Below are 24,377 nucleotides of genomic sequence, written 5' to 3'. Positions count from 1 at the left end.
CAGCCCTGCTGGCTCTCAACAGCTCTGAGTACTTCCTATGTGACACAGGCAGGTGGTTTAGTTTTCCCATCTGTAAAGGGGACCAATATCTCAAGGGGCTGTCTCCAGGGCTCAGTGAGACAATATTACCAGGGCCCAACATCCAGGGCATGCTTCTCACAGCTGGTGCAGTCCCCTAACCCTCCCTGGTAGGGACTCTTAATTGGCACTGCTGCAGGGCTCCTTCCTTCCATCTTACTTCCCTAACTAACCCTCATGGGGTTTTCCTGAATCCTTCACATGCCCTCTAGCCCTTGCTTCAGGATTGGCTCCTGGGAGATCTCCAAACTAAGCCAGTGCTCACTCTATGTTGGTTAGTTTTTATGCCAGCTGTCATTGTTTCAGACACCATCCATATGGCACTTCAGCTATACCCAATTATTTAATGGCGCCCCTCCCTTGAACAGAAGAGTTGTGACCTCCAGGCATTTGCACATGTGGCTCCTTTGGCCTTTTTTGTCCTTTGCCTGTGTTGAGAACTCCTGTGCATCCTCCAAGGCCCTCCCTCACAAAACCTTCCACTTCCTGACCTCTGGGCAGAGCACAGCCCCCTTTGGCCCAGCCCTGACTCCACACAGCTGGGAATATCTGTGAAGATCTGCATCTGAGACTTGAGATTTGAGAGGGTACCCTTCTTGGCAGGAAGAACCAACAGGGCATAGGCCCTGAAGGGGAACAAGTCTTCTATGTTGGAGAAGCTGAGAACAGAGAGGCAGGAGAGGCTGGAGCTGAGAGGAGGTGATGAGTGCGGGGGGTGGGGGAGGCAGGGGCACCTGGCTGTCTGGAGTGTCCTACCATTCACCAAAAAGTTTGCAGGTTTGATCCCCAGTCAAGGCGGGTGCATACAGAGGCAACCAATTGATGTTTCTTTCTCCCTCTCTCTCTCTCTCTCCCCTCATTCCTCTCTAAAATCAATAAATATATCTTTGGGTATGGTTTTAAAAAATAAAGAATGGGAGGAATGGGTGGGAGGCCTCAGGGGCAGCCTTGTGGATGCAAGGAAGGTGTCACTTTAGTGGGAGCCATAGCAATGACCTGGTAAACGCTTAGACCCTGCTCCACGCATGTGGGCCCATCTCCCAGCTGCCCTCCTCTGTTTACTCCCTAAAACTGACTAAGCACTTGGAAGCAGGAACCAGGTTCAGATCTCACCCAGCCCTTCTCAGACATGTGGCCTCTGAAGGGATGCTCATTGCCACCAGGACCCACCTGCCTGCTCCAGCCTCCAGACCTTTGCCTGCCCAAGGCCCTGCTTCTGTGATGAAATCTGACTCATCTCTCATTAAGGCCCGCTCTGAAGAAATCCTCCACTGGGAAGCCTGCCCAGGACTCAACCCAGATGCCTCCCGTGTTGGAACAAGAGCAGAGCAGCCAACATTTCCTGACCCCAAGCACAGGATGTGACCTGGCCACTGACTCTGAACCAGACTCTCAGGACACCAACAAATTGCCTCTGTTCTCCTCTGGTTCATTCCCCTAAAGTGACCTGGAGCCAGGGCCTCAAGCTCTCTGTGCTGCACCTTTGCAGGAGCCCATCAAGGTTCAGGAATGGTGGTACAGGTTCCTCACTGGACAAGTGGCCCAACCAGGAGGGGGCATCCTAGCTGCCAGGCAAAGCTCTGGTAGCTTGCTGCAACAGGAGCCCTTCTGGGAACTCTTGTTGTCCCCGGATGTGGCCCATATATCCCCTCTCACTCAGGCCCTCATCTCTCTACCACCCATCCCTGGAGACTTCAAGTGCACACTCTGCCTCACCAACCACCTTTATTGGGCACTCAGCCAGGGAATGCAACCTGGAAGGAGGTGGGTGTCACTCAGAACAGGGACCCTTGGTGGGAGGCATGGCTGATGATGCCAATTAGCCTTCAGGACATGTGCTGGCTCAGACCTCTCTGTAACCCTGGGAGCTGACCAGAGAAGGCATGCGGGGTCACGACCCTGACCGCTGGTGGGGCGGCTCCCCCAGTTCGGGGCTCACTTGGGGGTGTTGAAGGGTACGGTCCTCTGGTTCATGGGGTTGTCCGGTGAGCGCAGCCACTCCTTCTTGAGCAGCTGCTTCAGCTGTGACAGCCGCATATTGGGGTTCTCTTGTTTGAGTCGTGGCAGGTTCTCCTCCTCAAAGGCAGTGAAGGCAGCCCGCATGCGACGCTCCGGGTGCCTGTCTGTGGCCTCCTCCGCTAGACTGCAGGACACTGGACTTCAGGGGGCCTGGAGCGCAGCCCCGCCCCCAGAAGCTCAGGTCCAGTCCCAGAGGTTCGAGCCCCACCCGGACTTACCCTCCAAGATCCAGACCCCACCCCAGAGACTCAAGCCCCACCCCACTACCTGAGCACGGCGATGGCGTCCTCAATGGTGCGCGCCTCCACGCTGCCCTCCTCTAGGACGCGGCGGTTCACGTTTTCCTCCAGCGGCACCTCCAAGTGGCTCTTGGCTTTCTCGGCTGCTGATGGGTAGCCAGTCGGGTGATAGAAACATACGCAGATACAGAGACACAATGCGGGAGAAAGCGAGAGGAGAATGATGGCACAAAACGCCACATGAGCTGGGAAGGTCTCCCGAAACCGACCTATAAGGTGGTCCTACCCTCCCGGCGCCCAGCTCACTGCCCTCCTAACTCCCTGGAGCTGGGCAGGCGGGGAAGACTCACATGTGGCTACTGTCTTCTTAGCCTTGGGTACCACACAGCCATCCTAGGGGTGGAGGGGGTGGCTGGGGAGGCACAAGTTGAGGTCGGGTGCCGAGCCAGGGACACAAGTGTGTGCCTCTGCTGACTGTGCTCAGGGCAGGCCTGCTATGCCGCCGCCCACCCGCCCTTCAGCATGCAGAGCCCAGGCAGCACCTCCGGGGGTGAGAAGGGGGTCTAGATTGAGACCAGAGGCGGCCCTCTGCCTGTTCTTTAGTGGGTAAGATCGCGGCTCCAAATGGGGCACTGCCCCACCTGGCTCTGGGGCTTCCTTGTGCTGATGGTCTCGGCGGAGCGTCTCTTCAATCTGGGCGCGGGTGACTTTGCTGGGCACGGCCACCCGCTGGGCCTTGCCACCCTTGAGTTTTGAGTCCTCCTCCTCCAGCAGGCGCTGGGTCTCCTTTTTGCGCTCCAGCTGCTCCAGGCGCCGCTTCTCCTTCTCCTCCTGGGTGAATAGGTTGGTCAGGGGTGGCCCACCCTACTGCCATAAGGTCCCAGGTTTTCATCTCAGCCAACGTGGATTGAGACCCTGCTGTGTGCTAGACTCTGTGCAGGGTGCTGGGGACTCTGCTAGGAGCACGATGGGCCAACCTATATGACGATGGAACAATGGGGAACCTTGGCCAACACAGGTGGGTGGGTGAGTCTGGAAGGAAAAAGTGACACCTGAGCCAGAGGAGGAGCCATCCAGGAGAGCTGGGGGACAGGAGAGGGCTGTGAATGGCAGGTATAGAGACCCTGAGGCAGAAACCACCTAACAAGGCAATGGGGAAGCAGAGACTGATATGACTGAAATGGGGACAGGAAATATGAAGGGAGAGGAGGTGTGGGGGGGCGGTGAGGAACAGCTCAGGAGCCTCAAGGGCATGGGGAGAAGTTGTATCGGATTCCAAAAGTGACAGAAGCCAGAGGGTCTGGATTCATTTGCCTGATGGGGCAGGATTTCTCCCCTTTTGAGTCAGGAGACCTTGGAAGAGGCACTGTCCCCAGCCTAGCAACACAGGGGCGGGGCCTCATCCCACCTTGACTCCCCAGGGAGATCCAGATGCCAGTGGAATGAGGGGACATCTGGCCTACAGGACTTGTCCTTGCCACTCCAAGGGACAGAGTGAGGTTCTCCTTCACTTACAGTGTAGTGCAGCTGTTGCCTGGGCTCTGCACCGCAGGTACCCCTGCTTGCCTACCTGCTGCTTGCAACTCTCCCACCTGCCTTCCATGCTCCAGGATTGTCCCCACCTGCAATGCCCCATGACACTCCTGTGACTGTCCCAGGAGAGGGGTTCATGTGACTGAGGATTCCCACAGAGCCTCCATCCTGCCTGCATGGCATAAAAGTATGTGTGGGCAGGTTTAATGGTCGGGGGTATTCCAGGATAGCTTCTGAGTTCCCACTTCTGTGCTCAGGCACCTCACACAGGGCCACTGTGTTCTGAGCCTCAGTTTCCTCATATGGAGAATGAAGATGACCCCAAGGCCCAAAACAAAGGTATGGGGTAGGCTCTTAGGGCCTGGACTGTCAAAAGGTCTCTGGGTCTTCTGTCTGGATAATGGATCTTTAGCAGACACTGATTTTCCTTCTGGGTTTTCAACTTTTCTATGCTGTCAAAATATTGACAATCAAAAAGGAAGTTTAAAGACCTCCACGAACACAATGCAGCATGGCAGATGGAGAGGGAACCAGTGACATTCAATGTTCACTGACAAGGCAGGATCCAGTACTGCACAAAGACAATGGGAAAACTCTCGGAAGTGCCCAGGCACCCCATGATCTGGGTGTGCAGGGACTGTGCTCACCACTGCTATTTTACACAATCTTTATCAGTTTTCCAATAAAGAAAACTCATTCTCTGCCCTGACTCACCAAGGCATTCCCAGGACTCTGGGCAGGTCTGACCAACCCAGGAACCAGAAGCCTCTGCTACGTGTGTCTCTGGCACCATCTGCTGGGCCCAGCACATCAGCACCAGCCCTCAAACATTTCCAGACACCAATTAAGCACCCATTGTTTTATAAATTCCTGGGAGACCCTGCAGGCCCCACATCAGCAGGTCAGAAATGGGGACCTATCCCAGTACTTCCTAGCCTTGGTACTGCTGCTGTCTGAGCTGGCTCCTTCTTTGCTGGGGGCTTATCCTGAGCACTGAGTGGTGATAAGCCGCATGCCTGACCTTGACCCACCAGATGCCAGAAACACACTCCACCAACCAGTTGTGACAACCAAAAATGTCTCCAGATGTTGCCAAATGTCCCCTGGGGGAAGAATCACCCCCAGGTGAGAAATGCCAGTGTAACCTGACCATGGCATCACATGGAGAGAAACAAGCCCATGGAGGGCAGTATCTGCCTTGCTGCTCCCCAAATGCTTATCGAATCCTGTCTACCCCAGGGCCTTTGTATGAGCCATTGTCTCTGCCTCCCTCCCTGCCCTTGCTCCAGGTCTAGTGCCTCCTTGCCTTTCAGGCCAGAGTCCTGGAGGCCTCCAGCCACCTTCTACCATTACTGCCTGACTCAGTCATAGAACAGCAGTCCAGGGCCCCCCACCTTGCGCTGTTCCTTCCTCATGACGTGTTTGTCCTCATCCTTCCAGTAGGCATCCTCCAGCTCCTTGTGCTTCCGGGCATCAGCTGCTGCCTTGGCCTCAGCCCTCCGTGCTCGGGCTGCTGCCGACTTGGTGTTCTCGCCCTGGAACTTCTTGGGCATCCCTCAGCAGTCTGTGGGAGGAGGGTGGAGACCAATGAGTGGAAGACATCCATCCCCAGCACCCTCAGACTCACTCCTGGACAGCGAGGACCCCTTTGGGCCTCAATGGCCTCGTCAGTAAAACAAGGGCTCAGCCCTCGTTGGTGTGGCTCAGTGGATTGAGTGCCAGCCTGTGAACCAAAGGGTCCCCAGTTCGATTCTCGGTCAGGTCACATGTCTGAGTTGTGGGCCAGGTCTCCAGTTGGGGGCATGTGAGAGGCAACCAGTTGTATCTCTCACACATTGATGTTTCTCTCTCTCTCTTTCTCCCTCCCTTCCCATCTCTCTAAAAATAATTAAATAAAACCTTAAAAAAAAAAAAAAAAACACAAGGGCTCAGACTTAGTGATTTCTCTTACTAAAAATGTATTGAGGTGAAATGTATATAACACAAAATGAATCACTGAAAATGTACAATTCAGTGGCATTTCACACATTCAGTGCTGTACAACCATCACCTCTATCTAGTTTCAGAATACTTCTACCTCCCTAAATCCCCCCCACTCCAGCCCCTGGCAACCAATACTCTGCTTTCTGTCTCTATGGATTTGCCTGTTCTGGACATTTCATATAGATGGAATCATAGATGTGGCCTTTTGTGTCCAGATGATATTTTTGAGGTCCATCTGCATTGTATCACATGTTAGTGCTTCATTCCTTTTATGACTGAGTAATAATCTGTTGTGTAGATGGACATTTTGTTTAACTACTGATGGACATTTGGGTTGTCTCCACTTTTTAGCTCTTATGAGTCATGCTGCTGTGGACCCCTGAAGGCCAGTCTATATGTTCCTCCCCCACTCTTCCACCTTTGAGGCCTCAGTTCCTGGATCCCACAGCCCTGGGGCTGAGTCCCCCACACCTTGGTTAAGAAGCTGCTGTGAACTACAATCAATGATCCATCCAGGGCTCGCACAGCTGGGAGATGTTGTATCAATCATGAAGCTGCTGTCCAGTGGGCACCTGGCCTGTGTGTCCCATGCTGGGCGCTACGGAAATAACACACACCAATGGCAAGTGCTACCTTCCCTGTGCCCGGACCTCCAATAAAAGCACTTTATATGGACCAATTCAATGAACACCCTAAAACCGTAAATGTGGGGATTGTTCTTATTCCCACTCTAAGGCAGGGAAGCCAAGGTACCTGGCCAGGTCGCACAGGGCTGAACCTGGAGTCTCACCTCCAAAATCTGAGTTTCAGGTGAGGAAGGGAAGGCTATGTGGCTGAGAAATTACAGCAGCCCCTCCAAGTGCTGACTGAGGACCAAGTGCTGTGTAGCTCAGGACATGTGCCTTCCGGGCCTCAGTTTTCCTCATTTGGGAAATGGGAAGATGCACCCCCCTCCTAGGTTGTTCTTCCCTCTGAACAACTCCAGCTCACCCCTCACTGAACCTTGGAGAAACAGGCCCAGCATCCAAGAATAAAGGGAAGAGAATGTGGGACCATCCTGATATAGGACCACCAGGAAACACCTGACTCCAACCTCCCAGCTGTGTGACTGGTTGAGGAGGGAGCCCCCATCTCTGAGCTTCATCAGAAACTATAAAATCAGCTCCTGTTAGCAGTTGTGTGCACTGGGCAAAGTACTTTATAGGCAGCATCTTAGCGAATTCTCACAATCCTGGTGGGTGGCAACCAAGCTGAGACCTGAAGGATGGGTTGGAGGCAGCCCTGTGAGGATGAAGGGGTGAGAATTCTAGGTAAAAGGCGCAGCGTGTGCAAAAGCCCTGAGGCAAGAATGAGGCTATGCTCAGAAAACCAGGGAGCTATAAGGCAGCTTTGAGCAGGGCAGGGACACCTTCTGATTAGGTTGCTTCAAAGTCCCCTCTGGCTGTCATGTGGGGCAGCACCAAACACATAGGGAATTATGACGGTGCAACCAGCAGAGCTGGAGGTTTAAGAGTCAGATGAAGCTAACCCTCGGTGCAGGCATGTTCTAAACCATTTCATCCCCCAGTAGCAGCAAAGGCATCCTCTGCTAAGCACTTTATGTGGATCAACTCAAACAAATGTCCCAAAGACTGTGGGGACTGTCCTTATTCCCATTCTAAGGTGAGGAAGCTGAAGTACCTCACCAGGTCCCCATTTACAGATAAAAAATCTGAGCCTTTGAGAGGTTAAGTGACAGGCTCAAGGCCACAGAGAGGGGGTTAGTGGAAGGGCCCAGCCCTTGGTCCCAATTCCATGCTCTTAACCATTGCTCTACCCCAGGGTCCTGGCTGACCGCTCAGGGAACATCAATGCAGATCAGGACTCTGAGACTACTGGGACCCCTTACTTGACACAGAAGGGTGGCCCCTCCAGGCTGAGACTGGGAAGCAAACCCATTAGGAAGAACAGGACACACTGGTGATCAGTGGACCCAGGACTTGGAGTTGAGTCCTGGCTCTGTATTCATAGCTCATGTGCTCCCTTTAAGCTGCAGTTTCCTTATTTGAGACATGGGAATGATTCTAATCCCTCCCCACACTAAATCCAGCATTCGTTACTGAGCATCTACAACAGAAACCCCTTCCCAGATTCCCCAGAACTCCAAGATGTGGGGGTCACTGTCCAAGTCAGATGAAAAAATTTCTCATGCCCTACTCCCCTCCATTTCTCCCTCACTCATTCAGCAACAGCCATACCAGCCTCCTTGCTATTTTTCAAACATACCAAGCAGGTTCCTGCCTCACAGCCTTTGCACTTGCAGTGCTCTCCAGCTGGCTGCTCTTTACCCAGTTAACTCCTATTTAAATTTCAGGACTCAGCTCAGGTGTTGCTGCCTCCAAAAAGCCTTCCCTGAGATACCCCTGACTCTCAGACCACAAACTTCTCTTTGAGGCCCTTGTCTGGGTTGCTTTCTGTTCCTTTTTATGATTGACAAATGTCCCTCCTCACCAGGCTGGGAGCTTCATGAAGGCAGTGTTGGGACAACCTTGGTCACTGCTGTGTCCCCAGTACCCTTATTCATTTGCTCAATAAAATTTTTTTTCTTTTTTTCTCTCAATAAATGTTTTGAACAAATCAATGAACGAGTGTTGATTTCCAGGGTTGGTTCTGCCAGTATTTACTTCATGCTGTGTTGTGTCCAAACTCAGCTTCTCACTGTTCTTCCCACTCAGCACCACCCCAACTTCTAAGCCTCTGCCCTTGCTATGCTCTCATCTGATAAGCCCTCCTGGTCCCCTCCTCTGGTAAAAACCCTGTCCACTCATAGGGATTCCGTCCCAGCATCTCCTTCTCCCATGCCCTGCTGCTCACAACCCCCATCTCTAACCCAAGACCTGACAGGGCTTTTCTGACCCCCTCTTCAGGATGGGAATCTAGGACTGAATGTGTGTCCCTCCAAAATTCCTACATTGAAGCCCTAACCCTCAGTGCGACTGTATTTGGAGACAGGACCAGAGAGGAGGTGATAAAGATTAAATGAGGTCATAGGGTGGGGCCCTAATCTAATAGGGCTAGTGCCACTATAAGAGCAAAAGACACCAGGGCTTGCTCTCTCCACAATGTGAGTACTCAATGACAAGGTGGCCATCTGCAAGTCAGGAAGAACTTGCACCAGACACTGAACTGACCTTGATCTTGGACTTCCTGTCTCAACTATGAGCAAATAAATGTCTGTTGTTTAAACTACTCAGTTTGTGGTATTTTGTTATGGCAGCCTAAGCAAACTCAGACAGACAGCTTCTCTTCTCTAGGAAAGCCACTCACTTTGTCATTCAGTAAACATGCACTAAGCACCTAATACATGTAGGGTGCTGAACAAAGAGTGGGACCAATGGGCTTCCTGTCCACATGCGACTCCCAGGCTGGCTAGAGAATAAATAAGAGTTAACAACCCTAGATCAGGGTTGTTATAGGGAACTGCAGGGTGCTGGGGAAGCTTGGAGGGGTCTTTTGACCCAGATGGGGGGTTATGAAAGGACTTCCTGAATGAAACATATAAGAAACTGCCTAAAGGAGAGAGAAAACCTGAGCTCCCCAAGAGTGTAGGGGAGGCAGGCTGGGAAAACGGATTTGTACACCAAGGTGATGGGAGGATGCAGTGCAGAGGATGTTAGAGCTGGAGGAGCAGACCTACGGATCTGAATCCTCTGGGGTTGGTGAGGAAGTGAAGTCGGGAGTGGCGGTGAGACAGAAGAGAGCTCAAGCAGTGGTCTGGGAAGTGGCTCTGGCTGGAAAGGGGGTACATTTAGGTGGGAATCAAGACCCACATGGTTGCTTGGGTGTTAAAGTAAGAGAGAAGATATGAAGCTCAACGCTGCCTCCTTTAAGAAGTCCTCCCGCTCTCCCTTCTGGGTTTCCCCAGCCCATCGTCCCTCTCCTCAGCCCTGATCCCACTGCAAGAAGCCGCGGGCGTCCGTGGAAGCTCTGTCATCCCCAAGCCTGGAAGCTGCTCAGAGGCAAGGTCAGAGGTAGGTGGCCTCGAACAAGGCGCTATCCCTCTGGGTCTCAGTCGCGCGCTCTAGGAAATGGGCACAGCCCCCGCGGGAGCCGTCGAGACTGGGCGCTGTAAGTACCCGCGTCTCGGAGCATTCCACCTCAAGCCCTCCTGAAGCATGTTCCCAGGCCGAGCGGCCCACCGAGCCCACCCGCACCCCGCCCCCCAGCCCGGCTCCGCCCGCGCCCCGGTAGCGCCTACCTCCTTCCCCAAGCGCCGACAGGTCGCGCCTCCTTGACGTCACGGCGGGGCTTGTGAGCTGAGCTCCCGGCAGTGCGCGCTGATTACGTACCCGCTCTGTCGCCGTCTTGGTAAAGGAAATGCTGGCCTGATCTCCAACTCAAGCCAAGGTCATCATCCATTTTTTTTTCTTTCAGGAAGCGTATATTCTATAAAACCTCGTTATCGGTACTCACTTTAGATATTTGCGAGCCAGGAGGGGCGGGTAGAGACTATGTAGAACCTTGCCTTTACCAATATGGCCACTGCCTGGAGGAAAGATGTCAGCCTAGATTTCACATGTGATCCGTCGGCGTCAGCCGGGAGTTGCCCAGCCGCCAGGGCGCGCCAGAGCCCGTGGCAGGCCGTAGATCCTGCACACCCGGAGGAATTCTCGTGAGCTCTTCGCTTTGCCCTTTCTCAGCGTTCTACTAGCCCGCATTCCCTTTTGCGAAGCTGGGGAGGGAAGGGGCAGGAAAATGAACACCTCCCGTCCAGCTGGGAAAACTGAGGCTCAGAGAGACAAGGAATTGAATTTGGCCAAAATATAACCCGCAAGCAGCTCAAATTCCTTGCCGGCCTCTTTCTCCTTGATGCTGTCCTCCCCTACCTCCTTGTAATACTATTTACGTTATTATTTTATTAAACAGATTTGGGGGTCATTTGTCCTAGGGGTCTGAGGTTGGTTGGTAACACTGGGCCTCGCTGTGGGTAGAAGTAGGGTGTGAACTTGGGGGGGGGGCAGTACGCAAGAGTCTGACTTTACCACGGAGTCCAATTCCCAGTGACACTTTCCCAGTGACACTGCTGGGACCTAGATCAGGCCGTGGACCTCCCCTGCTCTAAAGCCTCTCATGTGTACCCAATGCCCGGCTCCTCCCACCTCCCTACCTCTTCTCCCTCCTCTTCCCCATTTTCCCTTAGCTCCAGCCACACCAGCCTCCTTTCTCCAAATTGCCAGGCACTGTCCTGCCTCAGGGAATGTACCTGTGCTGTTCCCTCTGCCCCCCACCCCCAACATTTCCCCTGGCCAGTTCTTTCACTTCTTTCAGGCCTTGGCCCTAATATCCCTTCCTGAGAAAGACCTTCCTAACCTGAGTAGTTGGTGTTCCATCCCCAGCCCTCTTTTTTACTTCCATCATAATAAAATCCACTTGCTTTATCTATTTGGTGACCGTGTTTGTTTTCTGTCTTTCCCATGGCTGTGATGTCTGGAGGATGCAGCCTGTACACCTGGAATAGTGTTTGTCACCAAGAAGAAGGGGCTTAGTTTAAATATTTATTGTTGTTCACTGTTGAGGTGGGGATGTGTGGAGGTGCCAAAGGCAATATCTAGTTAACCTTCCACTGGACAAGAGCCAGGTTTAAAAATAAAATAAAAAAACTTTAAAAGGTTTGTCACTCTTTCCTGGGGGTAAGGAGCCTGTTATTTAATATTGACATAACTGAAGGCTGTAGGTCAAGTGAATGATTCTGGAACAAGCTAAGTCTCCTGTAAGGTGACTTCCACCTCCTTCCAGGCACCCCCACTATGGGCACCGCACCCAGTCCTGAGGACTCTTGACTTCTGTTGGTCTGACATTCTATAGCTCTTAGTTGCTCACATTCTTAAGTAAGTCTCGAGGGTCTGCTGCACACCTGTGCTGAAAACACAACAGCAAAGGAGACAGGATCTTTTGGTCTCCTGGGGCTCACAAGAAATGGAAAAAAAAAATTATGAGCCTACCCATGAACGGCCAGATGATGTGGCCCATGTTGAGAACGGGTTAAGGAAGCTAGTAGGCTCGTAATCAAAGAGGTCTTCTCAGAGAAGAGTTAGGTAAAGAAAGGAAGATAAGGGTATTCTGGGCAGAGGGAACAGCATGTGCAAAAGGTGGGTGGTGAGTGTACAGTGAGAAAGAAAAAAGCAGGCTGACTTCAGTCAGCTGGGAATTGGCCCGATGTCCACAGCTGAGCTGTAGTGTCCTGCTGTTGAACATAATTTCATAGAACATCAACATCAGACAAGGCTGCTCTGGCCAGGATGGAGTGAGACAAAAACAAGACCCCTCCATAATCATGTCTGACCACAGACAAAAATAAAGAGTGTTATCTAAGCCCCCAGAGATGTCCACATGCTGGATCCTGGATCCTAATAGCTTAGGTTATATGGCAAAAGGGATTATGCAGATATAATTAGTTATGGACTTTATTGTTTTATTTTATTTTTTAAATTAAAATTTTTTTTTCAATTACAGTTTACATTCAGTATTATTTTGTATTAGTTTCTGGTGTACAGCACAGTGTTTACAAAGTGTTCCCTCTGATATTTTCAGTACCCCCTAGTACCATATATAGTTATTACAATATTATTGACTATGTTTCCTATGCTGTACATTACATCCCCATAACTGTTTTGTAACTGCCAATCTATACTTCTCAATCTCTTTGCCTTTTGGACTTAAAAAAATAGAGATTATCTTGGATTTTCCTGGTGGGTCCAATCTAATCACACAGCTCTTAAATGCAGAGAATTTTCTCCAGCTTCAGGCAGAAGAGATGAGAAAAATGAGAAGCCCACCATTGCTGGCTGTGACTATGGTGAAGGAGACATAGAACTTCCTCCCTCCCTGCAGCTGGATTCTTCCAGCAACCATAATGAACCACCTTGATCTCATACACAGGGAAATCAAGCTAAGTCTCTGTTGTTTTAAGCCACTCAGTTTGTGGAATTATGTTACAGCATAATACAGTAAAAACTGATACAGTACATTTCCTTTTATAGGCCCTCTGACAAGGTACATTTCTCTCACCTAACCCCAAACATCATCTTGTAACAACTGGATCTTGATCTCAGGTCAACAAAATGACTTTCTTCTGAAATCATTACAACCCTATCAGCAAGCCCAACCCATAAAGAGTGGAAACAAATATTGGGGTTCTCCTTGCCTTAATAACCAACATGTTCCCCTTAGAGACACCCTTCCTGCTTTGCAGGAACTGTTTAACTCCATTCAGAAAATCTCTCTAAGGGACCCGTGTTTGTCTCACTCCCACTACAGTAAACAATACTGTGCTCCCATTTGAGTCTGTGCCTTTCTACGAGGGTTCTGCTCTGGAAGGCCCACAGACCCATCAAAATTAATTGGTCGGTTTTGACTTCCTCATAGCCATGAGGCAGCATAGTAAGAAGCTAGGGAAATTCCTTGACAAGTGAAATAAGCGAAACTGAGACAAAAAAAATTAAACAAAGCTAAACAATTAGAGCAATTTACAGCCAGCTAATGAACCAGAAGATTTTATCTTCCCTAACCAAAGACACTTAGCAGCAAATGGTTTACATATTCCAGATTGTCCTGGGACAGACTGGCCTCAATCCTGGTCCCTCTTCAATTACGTTCTTTACAAATCAAACTAAGTATCCCCAATCCATGCGGGACCTCACTGTGACTCTTCTAATGGGCTTTGCCATAGAGTTAGCCAAACCTATCTTTGCAATAGATACTTAAGGAACACTAGACCAATGCGGTTATAATGGATAGACAATAGAGCTATATACACTGTATCCTATATCATCCAGAAAGATGTCTGGGCTGATTCAAAGTTAGATTTCTCTGACTCTAAATGGATCAGAGAAGTGTTACATATGATATGTGTTGCCTTTACATTCTGAAAAGCCTACCAAGCATTTGACTTGTTTTAGTTGTCGAAGGAATTACATGCAAAATACACAGTTTATTGTGGAAGTGACTACCTCAAAATTGCCAAGTCTACTAGATTCTCAGTTAGTTACACCACTAATATGGCAGATACGAGAATTATCTGGTGATTATGTGTTAATTCACTCTTGTTTTCTACTTTTTAATTTTTAAAAAAATTTATTTATTTTTAGAGAGAAGGGAAGGGATGGAAAAAGAGAGGGAGAGTAACATCAAGAAAAACATTGACTGGTTGCCTCTCGCATGCTCCCACCTGGGGACCCGGCCCACAACCCAGGCATGTGCCCCGACCGGTAACCAGCAACCAGTGACCTTTTGGTTCTCAGGCCAGCGCTCAATCCACTAAGCCACACCAGCCAGGGCTTCACGCTTACTTTTAAAGGCCCATCTGTTTCATCCTCCAGAAATAATTGATAACTAAAAGGGGATGTGAAGGAATATTTTTTTCAGTTAAAAATTTTACATGGTTGAATAAATTTTCTTGAACTCCTCCCCCCTCAGAAAACAAAAAATCAAAACAACTAACTAACCAGAAGATAGCCCCTGACCCCTCTATACAAACATTTTGATGAATCAACATATTGAAGGTCACACCTGAAAAGCTAGCAAATATTCTGTTAAGACCCTCCCCTAGGATTCCGGCTAGTCAAAAAAGATAAAAAGCCTCCAGACAAAGGACCCATGCCATGCTCTCCCTAGAGCACATTCACACCTTGTATCTCTGCTCTCTTTTTTCCTAAACTCTAAGGCAGAAGTCCCCAACTTCCCTCCTCCACATCAGTGGACACCACTCACATTACCGCCTGAGCTCCGCCTCCTGCCTCCCACCCCCCACCCCAGTCCGTGGAAAAATTGTCTTCCACAGAACCATGGACCCTGGTGTCAAAAAGGTTAGGGACCACTGCATCTAAGTGACCAAATGAGACCTGTAACCAGGGGTGCAGTGGGCAGCGGCAGCTTGTTCCAGGCTAACTCCCTGACCCTGTCTCCAAGGCCCCTCTTTCTCTGACTTACCAGTGAGTTCACTTCTGTCACTGTGACTTTTATTTCTCAGTAAGCCAAAGCAGCCCCTCCTAGACTCTCTCCTGTTAGTTCTTCTACCCTAAGCCCTTCCTTTGTTTCACTGTTCCCAACTTTAATAAATGTGCCCTCAAAATCACTTGGACTTGTGCCCTGGCTCGTGTGGCTCAATGAATTGAATGCCAGCCTGTGAACCAAAGGGACACTGGTTCGATTCCCAGTCAGGGCACATGCTTGGGTTGCAGGCCAGGTCCCCAGCTGGGGGTGCATGAGAGACAACCACACAGTGATGTTTCTCTCCCTCTCTTTCTCCCTCCCTTTCTCTCTCTCTCAAAATGAATAAGTAAAATCTTTTTTAAAAATCACCTGGATTTGTGTTGTGAAATCTTTCCTACAGAAAGTCAAGAACTCATACAACAAGGACAGGCCCAAGGCAGACCCATCCCAGACCGTTCTGGTCCAGCAACAGCCAGACATGGAGGTACCTGTGCCAAGGCAAACACTTCCTGCTACACTATATAATACTGCAGGTCAAGTAGAAGAGCCTGTGACGAGTAAAAAAGGAAAAAGCCACCTGGATCTCCAGTACAGGCCCCCAGTTGGACTTGGGGAATGTTTTCCTCTCCTGAATTTAGTCAGCGGTGTTGAAAACATTTGGAAGCCTCAAGATACCAATCAAAATAGGTGTCCCATTTAGTTTTGCTAATTTTAGAGCCATGGTTGTCTGATTCAGTTTTCAGGAAAGTAAGTTTGGGGAGATTACAAGTTCTCCAGAATGGCCACTGGTGCTCTAAATAAAATGGTGTTGGGACGGAGGAAGGGGGAGCCCTCAGGCACTATCATTCCGTCAATTTCAGACCCAAAACTGAAGAAATATCCATTAGGGACCTCAACAGGAAGAAGTGCAACTTATAAGTGGATACTGTTGTTCTACTCCACCAGGAGGAAGGGTCAAGTTGGTCCATTTAGTGAGAAACGTGTATGAAGAGAGATGGCAGGTTTTAAACATAAAACCGGCCAGGGTCTCTGAACGGGATATTTACACGACCTGAATCCCTCTTCTCAGAGGTTTCTCTAGAGCACAAAAGAGAAGGTCCACATACTTCCAACAGAACAGTGTTTTTCCAAAGGACTGTGGCCAAAGGCTAAAAGAGCACTTCCCAAAAGGACAAAGCCCTTATAAAAATGAGAGCAGGTCCCAATTAACGTTGGAAAGCTCAAAATGCAAAGAGAGTGGAGCTTGAATCCAGGACAAAACTTCAAACTCCAGGGCTGGCCAGGAAGCAGTGAGCTTAGAGGATTCAGTGAGTACCAACCCATTTGCTTGCCAGCCTCAGAGTTGTCAGGAGTCTTCTCTGGATCACACTCAGCACACCAAGTAATGTTGTCCTAAAGAATAAAACAGCTAGTTATTTTACCAGCAACATGGGTTTATTTGGGTATAGCTGAGAATTGCAATTTAGTATAAGCAAGTGATAGCAAAAACTATAGGCAGTCCAAAGCCAAGGAGAAAAGGTTACTTTATAGATGAAAAGAAGGAAGTTGAGTGAGGTTACTTTTTAAGCTTTTTAAAAATTTTATTTATTACCCTGACTGACGTGTCTCAGTTGGTTGAGTGTCATCTCACAGGGTGAAAGGTTGCCGGTTCAATTCCCTCTCAGGGCACATGCCTGGGTTGTGGACCCGGTCCCCATGCATTCTCAAGGGGAATCTAATCATTATTTCTCTCACACATCAATGTTTCTCTCCCTGTCTTTCTCCCCCACTTCCCCTGTCTCTACAAATAAATAAATATTAAAAATTATGAATTTATTGATTGACTGGTTTGAGAGGGAAAGGAAGGGAGAGGAAGAGAAAAAAGAGAGAGCGAGAACATCTATTTGCTAATCTACTTATTGATGCATTCATTGATTGATTCTTGTATGTGCCCTGACCCGGAATGTTGATTTTTGTATGTGCCTTGACTGGGATCAAACCCACAATCTTGTTGTACTGGTACAATCCTCTAACCAACTAAGCTACCCAGCCAGGGTGAGTGGGGTAATTAACTAAAGTCCATTGGAGGTAATAAGTGAGGGTTCAGAGTAGTGATGGTTTCTCATTGGCTAAGTAAGGGAATTTTCCTTCCTCCTGCTGTTGTAGAACAGCAGTATTCACTTAAAAGTTGCATCTCTTCCTGTTGAGGTCCCTAATCGACAGTTCTTCTGTTTGGGTCTGTAATTGACAGGGGATGATAGTGCCTGAGGGCTCCCCGTTTTGACCTCCCAATTCTATTATTTTGTTTTATTATTTATTTTATTTAATTCTATTTTATTTTATTGATTATGCTATTACAGTTGTACCCCTCTCCCCCTTAGTACCCACCACTCCCTCAATCAAATATCCATAGGTCATACGTATGAGTTCTTTGGCTACGCCATTTCATCCACTGTACTTTACATCCCCATGGCTATACTGTGGCTACCTATTTGTACTTCTTAATCCCCTCACCTATTCACCCATTTCCCCACAACCCCTTCCATCTGGCAACCATCAAAATGCTCTCTGCATCCATGATTCTGTTTCTGTTCTTGTTTGCTTAGTTTGTTTTTTAGATTCAATTGTTGATAGATTTCTGGGTTTGGGGTTTTTTTGTTTGTTTGCTATTTTGTTGTTCATAGTTTTGATCTTCTTCTTTTTCTTAAATAAGTTCCTTTAACATTTCATATAATAATGGTTTGGTGATGATGGACTCTTTTAGGTTTTTTTTGTCTGGGAACTTTTCATCTTCCAAACTGATACTCTTTCCCCATTAAACACTAACTTCCCATCTTCCTCTCCCAGCCCCTAGTACCTACCATTCTACTTCTTGTCTTGATGCATCTGACTCTCCTAGAGACCTCGTATAAGTGGATCATACAGTATTTGTTCTTTTGTGACTATTTATTATACTTAGCATAATGTCTTCAAGCTTCATCAATATTGTAGCAGGTATCAAAATTTCCTTCATTTTTAAGGCTGAATAATATTCCACTGTATGAATATACACATTTTGTTAATCCATTCATCTGTCAGTGAACACTTGGGTTGCTTCCACCTTTTGGCTATTTTGGATAATGCCACTATGAATATAGGTATGCAAAAATCTTTTCAATATTTGCTTTAAATTCTTTTGGGCATAAAACCAGAAATGTAATGCTGGAGCATATGGTAATTCTGTGTTTAATTTTCTGAGGAACTCCCATACTGTTTTCCAAAGTGGCTGGGATTCTTTTTAAATTAGATTATTTATTTATTATTGTTTATTGAGGTGAAATTCACTTGACATTAAATTAACCGATTAAAGCATACAATCCAGTCATTTAATATATTCACGATGTTGTGCAACCATCACATCTATCAAGTTCCAGAACATTTCCATCACCTCAAAGGGAAACCCTATCCCCATTAGCAGTCACTCCCCATGCCCCTCCCCCAGCCCCTGGCAACCACTAATATGCTTTCTGTCTCTGTGGATTTCCCTGTTCTGGAGATTTCATATAAATGGCATCACACACTATGTGACCTCCCATGTCTAGCTTCTCTCACTGAGCAGGATGTTTTCAAGGTTCAGTCATGTTGTAGCCTGTGTCAGTGCTTCAGTCCCGTCTGTGGTGAAGGCTGGAGAATCTGAGTCTGTGGCTCTTGCCCTGAGCAGTGCGTGCTCTCCCGCTGTAGGACTCCTGGCCCGAGTCTCAGGCCTGGCAAGAAGCCCTCAGGTCCAGCTGTGTGCCCCTCACGCGCGCCCCTCACATGCACCTCTCCTCTGCCCCAGCTGTGGGGCTCTGACTAAAGGGCATGAGGCCTCTGCATTTGTCTTGTCTTGAAAACAAATGTTTGAGCAAGGACTGAGTTCAGCAAATGCCCTGCACCTTCGTGTAGATGGCGGCAGCCAGGTGGGCTGGGGTGAGGATCAGATATTAATGTGTGACCAGGTCCCTTGAGGACACAAAGCCACTGTTTGCTTTCTGGGGTGGACAATTCTCCCGGGTAGATGCAATCTGTGGGCTCTCTGGAGCCCTTGCACACCTCAAGTGTGTTTTCACTTTGCCTGTTAATGACCAATCTGGGTGCTTCTTTCCCCACATCAAACATGGGCCTCCACCAGCAACCCTGTCTGGGTTGGGGACTCTCTGAGCCTGCAGTCACCCCGGTGATGCCTCCCATCAAGGGCAGCGCTTTTACAGCACCCAGAGCCACCCACTTCCTCGAACACACACCCATTTCCATGGACAGGGAACTGAAATGAAGCAAAAGTGACCGGGCTGGAGAACAGCAAAGACAGAACCGGAATGCTGCTTCACAACACTCCAAGTCGTCATCTCATTGGGTGTGGGAATGAGCAGGGAAGGGGGAGAAAGGAGCAGGGTATCAGAGCTGGCTTCATGTTACCAGATGGATTTTGTTCTGAAAGCAATAGGGAGCAATGGAGGGTGTGTGAGCTGGCGGTGAGGGGGAAGCTGGATGTTAGATCCCTTGGTAGTGGTGGGGGGCAGGGTAAAGCCCAGAGCACTGAAAGGTCAGACAGAGAGGGGAACAGGATCGGGGGGGACCAAGGGTGCTGAAAGTGGACAAGAGGGACGCTTGTCCAGGTGTTTGCTTTCACTCACACCTCCCCACTCCCCACAGTCCACACACCCCCAATAATAGGACGAAAGCCCCCTTTTCAGATCCTCTTTGCCAGAGCTAGCTGGCCCCCACAAAGTATGACTCACCCTAATTGTTTTATGAGCCTTATACTCAGGACTAGAAAATTACTGGAAGCGCCCTGAAGGTGCAGAGGCTCTGGGGAATTTAGGAAACAGGACATACCAGACCACAGCAACCTATAGACAACATAAAAATAACGAGACAAGCTGCAGCCTGAACATGAGCAGCTGAAACATCCTGCTCTACAACTGTCCCAACCACCTAATACAAGCTCCCAGCCCCCACTCCTCGGCGCTGGTGCCTGTCTCTGCACCCAGCCCTTTCCCTCTCTTGGGGAAGAAAACTATAAACTTTGCTCTCTGCATTTTCTTCTCTTTGTGAATTCTTTCACAGCCCACATTGCCAAGCACCCTAATACCCAACACCGTTCATATCTCTCCCATGATTGTGTTGATGTTTTTCTTGATTTCATAATACATGGGAACTGTGGGGGGCTGCAGATTTTCATAACAAGCCTTCCAGAACAATCTGGTTCTTTAAATTTAATACTGTGTGATTAAAAAGTAAAATAAAAGCCACGTTTTAAAAAATCAAAAGGTGAATAAGATTTATGATTACTACCCAGGAAATATTTCTATGATTTACTCCTGAAGAAAGAAATTAAATTTCAGAGCAATGTGAATAATCTTTTTTTCCCCCCTAAAAAAGAAAATCTTTCCCTCTTTAGATCTTTTTTCTTCTTTCATGATGTAGAGGTTCTGCGTTGCTGGGGCAACCATGGGTTTGACGTACCCATTGCCAGGCCAGGATTTGGAGAAAATAATGTGGATGATGCAGACGGAGGCAGTGACTAGCTGCAGTTGCTCAACTTATCGGGATTCTATACTGGTAGATGGGATGATGTTAGGTGAGCTGTCTCCCAGGGAGCTGCTGGTTTAAGGGAACCTGAGATCCCAGCCCCAGTCTGAGACATGGCTGCGAGGAGGACAGGTGTGCCTGAAGCCAACAGAGCCTGAAGCTGACACAAGCTGTGAACCTGGGGAGGAGGCAGTCGGGGTGTACCAATGGAAATTTACCTGCTTCCTGCCAAGTCCCATGTTTCCCTCAGTCTGGCTCCTTGACAACTCTCTCACAGTATCAGAAAGCACAGGAATGTGTGGCCTCTTGGCTTCAGCTGCAGATACCAAGATCAGCAGGAGAGACTGGACAAGCCCATGGCCCTGGTGTATGTGTGTGAGGGGAGCTGTGTGGCTGGCCCCTCCCCCCATTAGAAGCATGAGTCAACAGGACTGGGGGATGGTGTGTAGAGAGGATGAGTGGAATAAGAAGTCCAGGAGACTGCCCAGCATGCAGGATGGACTTACAGAGTTGGCTGGAGGAGGAGCAGTTTTGGGCAGGGAGGTGGGGATGGGTGAGCTGCTGAGTTGAAGTCACCTGGTTGATCTCCTACAGAGTTTTGAGCACTGAGCAGACCTTCCCCCACGCACTGAGGAATCAGCTCAGCTGCAGGGTAAGAACACGCAAGGAAAGGGTCAGGAGCCTGGGCACATGAAAAAGAGCTAAATAAAATATCAACAAATTGAGTTCATCTGTGCTTCAAAGGACACCTTACCAGGGGCATGCAGGATTTATTCCAAGGAGGCAGGGAAAATTTAGTGTCAGAAAGTCTCCTTTACTCAATGAAGAGATGAAAGAAGAAAAATACCAAATGATTATCTCACTCTGCTGGAAAACATCAAATAGCATTCAGCAACCACTCCAGAATTTTAAGTTCTTAGTAAATGGGGAATAGGAAGAAATTAGTGTGATCAAAGATTGTGATTAAAAAGGAACTATCTGCATTGTGTTAGATGGTGAAACAAGAGATAACATATTCCAGAATGGGGCAGGGATGCCCACACTTATAGCTAATATTCAATGCTTAATATTCAAATGCTGGCCAATGCAATAAGAAAAGGAAAAGAATTGAGACAAGCCCTGACTGGTGTGGTTCAGTAGGTTGGGTGTCATTCCATAAACTGAAAGGTTGCTGATTTGATTCCTAGTCAGAGAACATGCCTGGGTTGCAGATCAGGTCTTTAGTTGGGGGTGTGCAAGAGGCAACCAATCAATATTTCTCTCACACATCAATGTTTCTCTCCCTTTCTTTCTCCTTTCTTCCCCTCTCTCTAAAATTAAATAAGCAAAATATTAAAAAAGGAAAATAAAGAATTGAGACCAGATAATACTATCATCAATAGAAAATCAAAAAGAATAAACAAACAAAATGGATAGAACTGATTTAGGTTGAAGGCAAGACCAATATAGGTGTAATACAGGGGACTTAAAAATATATATTTTATTTATTTACAGAGAGAAGGGAAGAGAGGGAGAAAAAGAGGGAAAAAAAATCAGTGTGAGAGAGAAACACCAGTTGGTAGCCTCTCCCATGACCCCAACCAGGGACACAGCCCGCAACCCAGTCATGTGCCTTGACTGGGAATCAAACCAGTGATTTTTCAGTTCAAAGGCTGGTACCCAATCCACTGAGCCACACCAGCCAGGGAAATGCAGGGTATTTTTAAGGCAGTAAAATTATTACATATAATAGTGTAATAGTGGACAAAAGACATTATGCATTTGTCAGACCCACAGAGTATACAACACAGAGTGAATCCTAATGTGAACTGTAGACTTCAGTTATGAATAATGTATCAATATTCACTCATCAATTGTAACAAATGTATCACACTAATGAAAGATGTTAATAACAGGAAATTGGGTGGGGGGAAGAGAGGAGTCTATGGGAGCTCTTTGAACTTTCTGCTCAATCTTTCTGTAACCTTAAAACTGCTCTAAAAATGTATATTAATTAAAAATAGACCGAAATAATTCCAAAAAGTGCTTGCCACTGAGTCATCATTCAATAAACATCAATACTTCTAATATGAGTAAGCCATTGGCACATAGTATGTGATCAATAAATATCAACCATTTCACAATATTCTCCTGATTATAAAAATGAATCTCTTAAAAAATTAAATAATACAATGAAAAAGGAAACTATATATATATATCATGTACTCTTTGGGGGCATAATATACTGGTATTCAACTGGGGATGACTCTGCCGCCACCCCCCCCCCACACACACACATACTGGTCATTGATACTGGAGACATTTCTGCTTATCATAATTGTGGGGAAGAGGAGAACGCTACTGGCATCTAATGAGTGGAGGCCAGGGATGCTGCCCAATACCCTACAACCCTCAGGACAGCCTCTACAAGAGAGGATTATTCAGCCCAAAATGTCAATAATGCCAATAAGGCTGAGAAACTCTGGCATTAACCTGGCCACAGGTATCATATGGCAACTGGCTTTTACTCCCAGTCCCTTAAAGTCCTCTGTAGCCCCTGATCCAATGATTTTTTTAAAAATTGCCAGCCTAGTTGTCTGTCCCCTGACAGCACCATGTCCTATATTTAAGGCTCTTGAAATGGACACATAGATTTTTTTTTTCTTTCTTTTCTTCCTTTTCTTTCCTTTTTTCCCCCTCCAGCCCTTGGCTTTTCTGAACTATGTACACACCAGCCAATTTCCTTGGGCTGGGGGTCAGACAGCATCATTCAAAGGCTCAGAGTCTCTGGTCTTGGATAATGCTGAGAGGTCTTACTATAAAGCTATGGGAGTCAAGACAGGGTGGTACTTGTATAGGCATAGACCAGTGGTTCTCACCCAGGGACAGTTTTGCTCCCATAGGACATTGGGCTATTTCTGGACACATTTTTGGTTGTCACAACTGGAGCTGAAGTCTGAAATCAAGAACTGATTTTAGTCTAAAATCAAGAATGTCTTTGTGTGTGTGTTGGGGGTGGGGGTTGGTGATTTCTCTTTTTTTTTTTTTTTTTACCCCCCTGGTTGGGTTGCTCAGTTGGTTGGAGCACCATTCCACACACCAAAAAAGATTGTGGGTTAGATCCGTGGTCAGGGCACATACCTAGGCTGTGGGTTCAATCCCCTGTTGGAGTGCATAACAGAGGCAACTGATTGATGTTTCTCTCTCTCTCTTCCTCTCACTTTAAAATCAATAAGCATAGCGCATAGCCTCGGGTGAGGATTAAAAAAAAAAAAAAAAAGAATGTCTGCTTTAAAAATTTTCATCAACATAGTATTGGAAGTTCCAGCCAAAGCAATTAGGCATGAAAAAGAACTTAATGGATGGCCAGGTTTGGAACAAGCAAGAGAGCAGAGATTTCATAATGCTACTCAGTACCGTGTGCAAGTTAGAACTTACAAATTGTTTATTTCTGAAGTTTTCCATGTGATGTTTTCAGACCTCAGTTGACTGTGGGTAGCTGAAACCTTGGAAAGTAAAACTGTGAATAGGGGGAGCCACTCTACTAGTTTCCTGTCACTGCCATAGCTTAAAACCTATAAAAATGTATTATCTCACAGTTCTGGAGGCCAGAAATTCAAAATCAAGGAAGTGGCAGGGCCATGGTCACTCTGAAGGCTCCAGGGGAGGATCCTTCCTTGCCTCTTAGTTTCTGGTGACCCAGGTGTTCCAGGGCTGTGACAACCTCATCCTAATCTCTGTCTCCATGTCCACATGACCTCCTCTCTCTGTGTCTATGTCTCTGTGTCTCTCCTACTCTTCTTACAAGGACACAGTCATTGTATTCAGGGCCCAACCTAATCCAGTATGACATCTTAATTTAGCTAAGCACACCTGCCAAGACCTTATTTCTAAATAAACTCACATTCTGAGGTTCCAAGTGGATATAAATTTTGGGGGGACTCTACTGAACCCAGTACAGGAGCCCTGACTGGCAAGTCAGCAGGGAGCCATGGGAGCCATAGTAGGGGTGTGGGAAGAGGCAAAGGCAATCACCTTTCATAGTCA

The 24,377-nt window shown here is 47.8% G+C and overlaps 1 protein-coding gene across 1 annotated transcript; it reads right to left on the bottom strand.

Annotated features, from left to right (window-relative positions):
- Window positions 1–1,784: 1,784 nt before the first annotated feature.
- On the bottom strand, window positions 1,785–10,173 carry CCDC124 (coiled-coil domain containing 124). The gene is made up of 5 exons (XM_090289944.1): window positions 10,090–10,173; window positions 5,264–5,433; window positions 2,978–3,167; window positions 2,365–2,479; window positions 1,785–2,221 (listed from the first exon to the last, which is right to left on the bottom strand). The coding sequence occupies exons 2-5, from the start codon at window positions 5,420–5,422 to the stop codon at window positions 2,014–2,016; spliced, it is 672 nt and encodes a 223-aa protein (XP_090146070.1). The 5' UTR covers window positions 5,423–5,433; window positions 10,090–10,173; the 3' UTR covers window positions 1,785–2,013.
- Between the last annotated feature and the right edge of the window lie 14,204 nt (window positions 10,174–24,377).

This window comes from Furipterus horrens, unplaced genomic scaffold, assembly GCF_987537825.1.
Source record: "Furipterus horrens unplaced genomic scaffold, mFurHor1.1.pri manual_scaffold_10, whole genome shotgun sequence".
In the NCBI taxonomy this organism is placed as follows: domain Eukaryota; kingdom Metazoa; phylum Chordata; class Mammalia; order Chiroptera; family Furipteridae; genus Furipterus; species Furipterus horrens.
This window is presented reverse-complemented; position numbering and strand designations above follow the sequence as displayed.

Excerpts from the sequence above, each read along its gene's own strand:
- CCDC124 (XM_090289944.1), bottom strand. The coding sequence starts at position 5,422 with ATGCCCAAGAAGTTCCAGGGCGAGAACACCAAGTCGGCAGCAGCCCGA. Across the intron at positions 3,168-5,263 it reads TGAGGAAGGAACAGCGCAAG|GAGGAGAAGGAGAAGCGGCG; the intron begins GTGGGGGGCCCT and ends CTATTCACCCAG. Across the intron at positions 2,222-2,364 it reads GACGCCATCGCCGTGCTCAG|TCTAGCGGAGGAGGCCACAG; the intron begins GTAGTGGGGTGG and ends AGTGTCCTGCAG.